The 10835-nt window shown below is 40.8% G+C and overlaps 1 protein-coding gene across 4 annotated transcripts; it reads left to right on the top strand.

Annotated features, from left to right (window-relative positions):
- The first annotated feature begins 584 nt into the window (after nucleotides 1-584).
- Nucleotides 585-5316, top strand: LOC104221823 (UDP-xylose transporter 3-like). Of its 4 annotated transcripts, none has more exons than XM_009772955.2 (8): nucleotides 585-889; nucleotides 1238-1397; nucleotides 2126-2310; nucleotides 2413-2480; nucleotides 2942-3074; nucleotides 4198-4359; nucleotides 4444-4713; nucleotides 4834-5316. In XM_009772955.2, the coding sequence occupies exons 2-8, from the start codon at nucleotides 1277-1279 to the stop codon at nucleotides 4948-4950; spliced, it is 1056 nt and encodes a 351-aa protein (XP_009771257.1). In that variant the 5' UTR covers nucleotides 585-889; nucleotides 1238-1276; the 3' UTR covers nucleotides 4951-5316. The 4 variants fall into 4 exon arrangements, with proteins under 4 accessions (XP_009771257.1, XP_070027023.1, XP_009771259.1 ...); XM_070170922.1 differs by having other exon boundaries at nucleotides 585-914; XM_009772957.2 differs by lacking the exon at nucleotides 585-889 and adding an exon at nucleotides 931-1093.
- Nucleotides 5317-10835: the final 5519 nt, after the last annotated feature.

Below are 10835 nucleotides of genomic sequence, written 5' to 3'. Positions count from 1 at the left end.
GCAACTGGCTTATCAGTTTGGTTATAGCTCCCTCCTTAACCTTATTTCGTCTCTAAATCTCACATACTTAGCATCAACTGCTTAACAAATCGGCATAAAAATAGATCACGTATTTTTGGAGTCTCATCAATAAATTTAATTGTCATTACCATTTTCACGGTAAACATTCATTATAAAAATAATAATTTTGTACCAAATTTATTTATGTTCAGGACTATGATTTGTAATAATATAATGAATGTTATTGATGAAGGTACTGATGAGTATTTGTGATAGTTTTTAGAACTTGTGGGTATACGTCATGTTTTATGTTTTTTCAAAAAACAAAGTAAAATATGTTTGAAAACTGATGTCCAAATACATTTTCATCTTCATACTAGCTTTTTCAAAATAAATTTGGGAATCTATAGCCTAACGCTAGCTAAATGTTGGGACCACAAAGTAACGTAAAAATTCCATACTTGGTGGACTCTATATGCTAAGTGTCAAAGTCTAAGGATCAAACCAACCAACATTTAAGATTAAGGGACTAATTGGGTTATTGTCTCTTGAAGAAGTAAGCACGTCCCTGCAACTTCTTTCTCTTCCATCACTTCCTTCTCAGATTTTGACTGAGATATATGCATACATATATTATTTACATTTCCACATTAGAAAATTCATCAACTCAGTGTAATACACGGTTTGGTGAGTTTGCACCAAACTGTAGTTGCAAGTTGCAACTGACTAAAGTCACTGCCCAACTTTTTTTTTGCCCAAAAATTGAAGTTGAAAATTTTCTTTAATATCGTACGATCGGATCTTACGCACAGAGTTTAAAAGTGGGCGCGTGAAGGATTTTAGCTGTGTTTTGATCAAATTTGCTGCTGATTTTGGAATTTTTTCAGATGTGAGATTTAGTGCACTCTTATTTGGTATTTCATATTCGATGCTTCGTATCTATTGTATTGTATTGCTGTTATTTTATTATGCATTTTTATGGTACTAATATATCGGCTTTTGTTGCTTTTTGAGCCGAGGTCTCCTGGAAACAGCCTCTCTATCCTTCGGGGTCTCTCTATCCTTCGGGGTCTCTCTATCCTTCGGGGTAGGGGTAAGGTCTGCGTACATATTACCCTCCCCAAACCCCACTTGTGGGATTATACTGGGTTGTTGTTGTTGTTGTTGTTGTTGTTGTTTGGTAAATTGGCTGATTCTTTCATTTGATTACTTATGTTCGTTTTGTTGTTGGATCTAGATAAAGAGCGGAAGCAGACAGCTGTAGCTGAAAGGAAGGATGAGTGAGAACAAGCGTTTTCAGCTAGGGACAATTGGAGCTTTGTCTCTGTCTGTTGTTTCGTCAGTATCGATTGTGATATGCAATAAAGCGCTTATGAGCTCTTTAGGTTTCCGTTTTGGTGAGTTAAATTTCGACATTTGGTTAAGTTCTGCTTCCTATAATTGATCAAAATTTCCAAAAGGTGCTCGTCATATTTGATTCTGAAAATCGCAGAATGAATATTGAATAATTGATTAATTTTCTGCTAATTTGATACCATGGCTTCTGCCAGACTATATGCTTTCCAATCCAGAGCACATCCGAACCAGTAGCTTTGGTCGGACCCTATGCATGTGTTAAAAAATTAGCTAAGTACAAATAATGGATTCGAACCCAGTAAATCAATTGAGTTGTAGTTGAATCCGAACTCGACTCTGCATAATGTTTAAATCCTAGATCCACCTCTAGGCCTGAAGTTGAATATGCTTCTGTTTTATCTCATGCATTACCCGTTTCTGGTTTCTCGTAAGATAAAAAGTTATCCTGGCATGACAGTTGCTGTATCAATCACCGATGAGTGAAAACTAAGTTAAATCCTCCGTCAATATTGTATTTCAATAAAATCTGTGGTTGGATTTGTTAGTTAATAGCTACGACGAATGTTTAGTCTTGAGCTTATAAACTGCATTTAATATCACTTTGTGGTTGCAAAACTCAATGCTCGAACCACTTAAAGAGTCAAGATTTACTGTTTACCTAGATTTTCAAATTGGGCTTTAGTGGCTGTTACAGGTTTTAATTCACTTATTCCAAGTCTGAGATAGAGAGGAGATGATAATATACTCAGTAAACTTTGTTTTATGGCAGCTACAACTTTGACAAGCTGGCATCTACTGGTCACTTTTTGCTCCCTCCATGTGGCGCTATGGATGAAGCTATTTGAACACAAACCTTTTGATCCAAGAACTGTAGTTGGATTTGGTATTCTCAATGGAATTTCAATTGGTTTGCTAAACCTTAGCCTTGGTTTCAATTCTGTTGGTTTTTATCAGGTACATTCTTTGCCTTCATCAACCTTCATCTCTATTTCAAATATAAATGTCCATTCTGCATAATGAATTCTGAACCTCAAGCTTTATCTCTAAATGTGCTAGATGACGAAGCTTGCAATCATTCCATGCACTGTACTATTAGAGACACTATTCCTCAGCAAGAAATTCAGGTTAGTTTATCTTTCTCAACAAAAAAAAAAATTCAGGTTGCTTGATCAATTCTATTGGGTTAAAGGTTAATAGACATTTTGATTGATGCATTTTCTTTGATTTGCTACATTTTCCTTCACACTACAACTTTGGCTAAAACATGAACTGGATAACACCAAATGTTGCATAAACTACCAGGATAAGTTAATTCACTTGTCAGTCTTGACATCATGATTTGGAACTGTTAACTCAGATTATAACCACCAAACTCAGCCAAACATAATAAAGAGTGAATCATGTTTCCATAAACAAACAACTGATTGTTTTGAGGTGTTCGAGGGTGCTTTAGCTTCTACTGATGGTTTTGTTATATTGACACTAATGGAATTTGGTTTTTGCTATGCAATTTTCTGCTAGGTTTGGTAGATTCGTCGTTTTCTCTATTTGTGATTTAACTTGAAACTTCTCTTCATTATTACAGCCGGAGCATTCAACTCTCTCTTTGCGTTCTTCTTTTGGGTGTTGGAATTGCAACTGTAACCGATCTACAGCTGAACTTCTTGGGCTCTATCTTGTCACTCCTTGCTATTCTTACGACTTGTGTTGCTCAAATTGTATCCTTCTGAAGTAGCTAACTCCTCATTTTCATTGTTTTGCACTCCTTTTCGCACTCATTTTTCACATTTCAAGCGATGAAGCGATATTAAGCGAAGGGTTATCACTTCATGAGTGAGGTCATGTCCTTCGAACAATAACACACGAAGTGATCCCGACGAGAAGAAGTGTGTTCATTGAATCTCAACTTTGAGAAGTTGATAGTCATAAGGGTCGGGCAGCCCGGTGCACAAGGCATCCCGCGTATACGCAGGGTCCGGGGAAGAATTGCATCCTAAGGGATGTGATGTAGATAGTCTACCCTAATGCAAGCATTATAGTACTAAGATTTTCATATATATTTCATTTTTTTGTTATAAAAATATTCATATATGTTAAATGTTTCTTAATTTTTGTAGATTGTGTGCTTCACTTCTTGCTTTCCCATTCAAGCCCCGTGGAGATTGTCACTTTTTCGTGCTTTTCCCTCTTAAGAACACTGTGTCAACCTGCATAAGGATCAGATATGGTGATTTTCGTTTAATAGAGGTCTTTGACTTAACTGCGGACTAGTGAGGGATACATTCGTTTTTTATTTTTTGTGATGACGACGGTGACCGGCCAGCTTGTGTGCACCTCGACTCATTCCACATGGTACCTGTTACCTCCCACCAGTATAGGTACCGGGTAACTCTGCTCACCAAGTCTTAGAAGGGAAAAAATAACCTAGTGTTTTTTTCCTCGGAATTTAAGCTGAAACCTCATGGTTCTCTCCCCGCTCCATTGATTGCTAGGTCACACCCTTAGGTACAGCGGAGAGATGCATTCTTCATGCTATCAGTTTTCATGTTTAGCTTCTAATGTGGTGTAAGATGCAAAATCTTAATGCTATCTATGTAACCGACCTTGAACTTATAACTTGCTTTGCTGTACCTGCTGTCTTTTGGAGTTGCATTTCCTTCAATTTTATTAATAATTTTGATCGTCTCGGCATTCATGGCTTTTCACCATGTTATTCGCATCAAAACATGATATGGAAAAGTTTGTAAATCAGTTCTCTTTGAAAGAAGGTCTTTTAAGACATATATTTGCCGTGGTCCATGAATATGTTCTACTAGTTATTTCTTAATTAGCTTCGTTCAGATGACCAATACCATCCAGAAGAAGTTCAAGGTTTCTTCAACACAACTGTTGTATCAATCTAGTCCGTACCAAGCCATGACTTTGTTCATCTCTGGTCCATTTCTGGATAAGTTTTTGACTCAGCAAAATGTATTTGCCTTCAGATATACACCACAAGTGCTGGTAACATTATAAACCCTTCTTTGACAATGCATTTGCTGTTCTGATGTGTATGGTCCCATACCTGATTCATTTTTATAATTACAGGTTTTCATTGCCCTCTCCTGCTTGATCGCAGTCTCTGTTAACTTTAGCACATTCCTTGTGATTGGAAAGACATCCCCTGTCACCTACCAAGTCCTTGGCCATCTCAAAACCTGTCTAGTATTAGCTTTTGGGTATATCTTACTTCATGACCCATTCAACTGGAGGAATATTCTTGGAATCCTCATTGCTTTGATAGGAATGGTTCTCTATTCATATTATTGCAGCCGCGAAGGTCAGAAAAAAGCTATAGAAGTATCGGTACAACTTCAGGTATGACGTGATATTTTTGTTCTATCAAATGCATTTTATTTCATTGTTGGACATATAAAACAGAACTTGACAAGTCATGCAACTATCGTCATCACTTCTTCTTTCATTTAAATGATACAGACAAAGGAAGGTGAATCTGATCCTCTAATAGGCATGGAAAACGGAGCTGGTGCAATAGATGATGTAGCTCTGCCGATAGCCCCAATTAGAAAAGCAGACAAGGATTTAAATGCTTGAAGATTGCGACAATTGAGAGTGTCTTACTTAGCATTCCAGATGCATCAATCTGAATTATGATGAAATTGACAATTCACCATGGGACTTGTGCAATTGCAACAATGCTTCCCCTGCTTCAGAATCGTATGAGTAACAAAGAACGCCCATTTTGATAGCAGTTTGACGTCTAGATTTGAGATTTCACCATTATTCTGTTGTAAGCAATGCATTTACTTCCCTGGTTCCTTGTATAATTAGAATATTTGAAGCATAGTGAAAGTGATTTGTTTAGAAATTATTTGAGTTCTAGCTGAATAATGTTCTCTCTTATAGCATATTTCTTATTCTAAGCAGCTTCTCCCCAATAAGCATACTTTTATTTGTTCACATTTGATGTTTCCTAGTCAAATCCAGCGTATAATTCTGTCATTTTAGTTGGTGAAACATAACTTTTTCCACATAATAGGTGATCCATTAAATAAATATGTAAATAACTCAAAGAGAATCCAAGGGGATCCTGGTATCACCTGGGGCTACTAGGGCTTTGGTGACCTGTGTTAGCTCCTTTGCCCCGTCGGCCTCCTGTATCAGTCAGCATGTACATGAAAGGTGTGAAGGTGCAACGCAGAGCCACTGTCATGCGAAACTAATCTTACCGATGTAAGTTCTTGTCTTGGATTAATCACGAGACGAAGGTTTGCTTGTTTAACCATAACAAAGAAATTGGAAATGCTGCAAAAGAGGGAAGGGATGACAGAGATTATTTTTACAGATGTGACCAAGAAGGCAATAACTCTGTATCTTTTGGCTCCAAAGGCTTGGTAGTTTATTGGTTCCATCCCCATGTCCAGACTTTCAAAAACAGCATATTTGCAAAGCAAATTGATAATGAACCAAATTCTGCATTCCAAAATCTCGTGAGAATAGCACAGAGAATATTGATTGATTGGTTAGTTAGGTACCATGGTCATGATAGAACAGGAATATTATTCATGCTTGGAAGTGCCTTCAAATCACTGGCAATTTTGTACTAATCTTGGAGAATACTATGTAGTAAGGAAATGTATTGTACTTGATATCCTCTGCTGCAATGAAGCAAGTCTAGACAACCTAGACTGATATCTGAAATGTATGGGTCTTATAAATTCTGTTAGAGAAGAAAGCTACGTTAAAAGGAAAAACGAAAAGAACTAGGGATCCGCCGGCATGTGCAAAGCAAATTGTGCTAATACATATTTACCACCAAGGGATGGATGAGATTACTCCTCTCTTAATCAAAGGTCTTAGGTTCGAGCTCTAACAATGAAGAAACTCTTGGTAGTAAGAGTCTACCTTTAGTGAGCATTACACAACACAAATCCGGATAAGTCGAGCCAGTGCGTTTCGGATTCACTTGCCAACCTGTGTGTCTAGAGGAAAGTTGTGATTTGCCATTGACTTCATAATTTTCTGTTGAAATCCATTTTGCTGGCTGGTTAACTCTATTTTTTAATCTGGATGTCAGAAGTGCAAGCAAAAACGTGATGATACAGGTCATGTGAAGATGTGCTCTTTAGATTATTTAAACGGTTGGACTGTGCAGTCTGCCCTCTGAAAGCCTTTTTAAGTGTTTGTCGAGTAGTCAAGTTTTGCACCTTCAACTTTTTTGAAGTTGAATTTTTTTTGTGTTTTTGCTTAGTACAGGTGGAGCGCACTGGTGCTTCTTTGCAACTACGGGCGCGTTAGTTACTCTACCCTTAAATCTTTTTATATGTATTTATTTATTTAAAAGCTATTTGCAGTATTACCAGCTAATATTCTATTCCCGGAGCTTAGAGCCCTATGTATACCTATTGAAGGGAGAGATTAGTTTCTCTTACAACAAATCTCTCTTACCACATTTTGAACATTTTAGGTGATATAACATTTGAATCATTATTGCTCACTAACGGTTTGACTCAAAAAATATTGTAACCTTTTTGAACAAATCAATCAAAGAAAATGAATGGATAAATCTTAGCTAAGTATAATAATCTCTAGAACAAAAGATATGTAAGGTGAATACAGTGGATAATATTCTTTGATGAATGATCGAACGTTAAAGATGTCAATCGTTAAGTAGGAAAATATTACAGTCAGTGTTCTTAGCTAGAAAGGTAAGAAAAGCCCCCTTTACAAGGTTGTTTCCCGCTATATATAAGGGACAAACCCATTCTGAACCCTAAAAAGTCATATTATGGGGAATATCCGAAGGAATATTCCTAATTCCCCCTATTGGACCTACACTACTGTAAAAGTTGTGCAATCTCTGTTCGTTTGTCTGTCGTCCTCCACAGGACATCGAGCTACGAGGATCTCATCGTTTGTCGTATTCATCAATGGTCGTGGTCGTCCAAATTTAGACCCGTACAGTTAGTCCCTCCGTTTGTCGAGGTTGCAGCTCGGTGCATCCTTGATAAGCGAACACCATCCGCTCTTGTGGAGATATTTGGTCTTACGGAGCGTTATGGCTTGACCAATAATGGGAGGTCAGCGTGCTCAACAAGACACCGGATAGTGTATCTTATCGGAAAATGATGTCATCTCCACGTGCGTCATCATTATGCGTGTTTTCGAGATAGGGGTTGATTCGATTTTAGTGCCACTCTGCAGCCTTCCGCTTCGATTCTAGCGCCACCCAATCCTATAAATAGGTGGAGGGTTTGTTTTTTCAAAAACTCTTGGCCATTTCATTTCCGGTTATTCTTTCTCATCTCCTTCGTGTTTGTTCCACCATTTTCTCTACTTCCTCTTCTCTCATTCTCCGTTCTTAGTCTTCCCTATTGTTTTAACGCATTTTCTGTTAGAAGAGATGCCTAGAACGCACCGATCTTGTGAGGGGGTCTCTGACGGCACTCCGTTGTCCGTGGCACTTCCTTTTGGTGATGAGGGCATGACGGTGGAGAAGGGGGACATCTTTCCCATCGTAGAGGAGTTGCTGCCGAGACACCCTTCGTCTCGAAGTGACTTTCTTAAGGATCCTCCTCCTACTCACATCCCTGTGTTCTCTAAAACCGAGCAAGTTTATATTGATGCTCTCCGGGCAAAGTATAGCATTCCTGCTCACGTTGATATGGTTCCAGCGGGGAGGGACTTTGTATAAGTCCATAGGCCTAGGTACTGTGCTTTTTATGAGTACCCATTCGTGATCGGTCATTCCTTCTCCCTTCTTCCGTTAGCGGAAGAATTCTGTCGATTCTACCAGGTCTGCCCGGCACAACTTTCTCCGAACACGCTTAAAATACTCATGTTGTTGACAAAATACGCGGAGTTGGCGGGGTGCGAGGTTACTATTCACCATCTTCTGCACTTGTTTTCACCCAGCTTTCATAGGGGCACTATGGTGCATTTGAGGCACCGTGGGACGAAAGGGCTGGTGGTTGGGACCGACAACTGAGCGAGTCGTAAGTTTTGGCACAAGTACTTCTTCTTCAGAATGGCACATGTCGTGTTTGACCCCGCTAGGTTTCCGGAGCGATGGAACGAGAACCGTAAGCGCTGCCATTTGTTTTGTTCTTTCTTTTTTTTTTTCATTCGCCTTAGTGTCTGTTTGCTTCTCGTTTGCAGCTATAGGGTGTCCGCCTCAACCTATTGCAGGTATAAGGGATTGGGTGGCCCGTCTGCTCCCCTATGCAGCGGAAACTCGAGACTGGCCTGCTTTCGTGAAGCGTTTTGGGCCGAGGGTTTCGTATGGTAAATGTCTTCTCCTGTATCACTCCTTGACTATACATCGTTGTCTATTGATACAACTTTTTATGATGACAGGTCGAGGAGCTTCTAGGTGGAAGGCTCCGGTCCCTGCGTTTCGATAGGCTGTTGCTGCTGAAGGCAGGCATTTTACTTTGAGTGAGTTTGTCCGAGAGGGTCGTGCTCAACCGATACAGACGAGAGATCCTTCTTGTGACATGGTCGTGAGGGAAGAGTCCTCTTCCACACTGATCCCTCACCTTGTGGACGAATCCTCTATTTGGGATGAGTCGTTACTGAGGAAAAGGAGGAGAGTGGAGCTTGGGAAGGACGTGGTCGTGGATACTGGTAAAAGAGTGATGGGTGCATCGTAGATGGCGCATGCGCCCACGTTTATGGAAGATGTTGTTTTGGCGGGGAGGTCTCCCCAAACGGAAGGGGTTTACCCAGGAGGTGGTTTCGTGCGTTCTGCCGAGGGTGGTGCATCGTCTAACGTCAGAGGGGGCCTATGCGTCAAGGGCGAAGGCTCAGGTTCGGATGTCGACCCAGGGGATATTTGTGAGTTTTTAGAACGTCATACTCATGTGGAGGTCAGAGCGGAGGGTTCTGATCGGCATGTAGTTATTCGTGGGGATTACAATCTGTTGTCGAATTATGATCAGGTGGCGTCTACTTTAGCCCCTTTGTGTGTTGCTCCTGAGAGCGAGGTGCTCGGAGCAATGAGCGACATAGAGTTATCTTGGAACGTCGCCGGCATGGCCTTGCGGGTAGATGTCTTTCTCTTCTTTTTAGTCGTTGGGTTTGCGCCATTATTTTTTACCTGTCTTTCTTCTTTAACTTTTTCTTATTGTGTCAGAACCTTATCATGGAGATTGAGCGCAAGCGCCGGGAAAAGAAGAGGTCGGCCATCTATGGAAAGATGTCTTCAAAATATCAAAAAATTGCACCAAGCATCGTGTGATTGCCGACATCTACAACTAGGACCCCAACTTCCAATTATTCCGTGAAGGGCTTAAACAAAGGGAGGATCAACTAGCGCACAAGGTTGAGGAGTTGAGGGAGCGAGACGAGGACCTTATGAAGGCCATTTCCCACAACAGTGAACTTGAGGCATCCCTTAAGGTGAAGGAAGATGAGCTGGAGTTAAGTAGAGGGGTGATGGCCGAGAACGCCGACCTACAAGCGAAGATGACCAGTTTGACTACCGACCGGGGTGTGAAGACGGCAGAGATAAATGAGCTCAAGGTTGAGTTGAGGCCGATAGACTAGCGACTGCTATTTCTAAAGCGGCAGTTTTGGAGGATGCCCTCTGTCTCTGTAGGTCAGAGCGGACCAAGGAGGAAGAGACATCCGCGCTCAAGGTAGCGGGGCTTGAGGGGCGTGTTAAGGAGTTGGAGGCAGAGCTATCTGTGTTGACTGGGCAAGTAGCATCACTGAGAACTAAGGACGCGAGTCGATGCTCACAACCTTCTACATCTCGTGCCTCGGCCGATCCTGTCATGCCTCGTCGTTTATACGAGTTGTGGGTTCATGCTAAGGCTCGACTCGATGTGTACAAGGTTCTTCGTGCTGACGGGAGGGCATCTGAAGTAAAACTTCAAGGTGTGCTTGCTGAAGCTCGTGCAGCTCGAGAGGCATGCAGATACGACCCCCTTACGCCTGATGGGGATGATATAAACTCTGATGATGCGAACCATCTTGCCTCTGACTCTTAGTATGAAGATGTGTATGCTACCGGGGATGATGTGTAATTTTTGGCTTGTACTTACTTTTGCTTCAGGATTTTTGTAAGGGAATGCTTGAGCCCGTTGTAAAGATAGGTGCTAGTAATATTTTGTTGTAATGAAGAAATTGTTTTGTCGATTCGGTGATGATCTTTGTAATATTTATGATATCCCAGATACTCGTCGAACTGTTAAGCCGATTTTGCTTAAGGTGAGGTTGGACCTTTTTCTTTTAGCGATGGCCTTAGCCATTGGGATGCTACTTTCGAGCTGGCATCAAAGTAGTATCCCGTCGTGGTTCGAGTGAAGTCGAACTCATGCTTTTGTCGATGGACTTAGCGATTGAGATGTTACTTTCAAGCTGGCATCGAAGTAGGATCCCATCGTGGTTCGAGTGAAGTTGAACTCATGCTTTTGTCGATGGCCTTAGCCATTGGGATGTTACTTTCGAGCTGGAGTCGAAGTAGGATCTCGTCG

This window comes from Nicotiana sylvestris, chromosome 3, assembly GCF_000393655.2.
Source record: "Nicotiana sylvestris chromosome 3, ASM39365v2, whole genome shotgun sequence".
NCBI lineage: Eukaryota > Viridiplantae > Streptophyta > Magnoliopsida > Solanales > Solanaceae > Nicotiana > Nicotiana sylvestris.
The sequence above is the reverse complement of the archived record's forward strand: the minus strand, read 5'-3'. Positions and strand labels throughout refer to the sequence as shown.

Excerpts from the sequence above, each read along its gene's own strand:
- LOC104221823 (XM_009772955.2), top strand. The coding sequence starts at position 1,277 with ATGAGTGAGAACAAGCGTTTTCAGCTAGGGACAATTGGAGCTTTGTCT. Across the intron at positions 1,398-2,125 it reads CTCTTTAGGTTTCCGTTTTG|CTACAACTTTGACAAGCTGG; the intron begins GTGAGTTAAATT and ends GTTTTATGGCAG. Across the intron at positions 2,481-2,941 it reads TTCCTCAGCAAGAAATTCAG|CCGGAGCATTCAACTCTCTC; the intron begins GTTAGTTTATCT and ends TCATTATTACAG.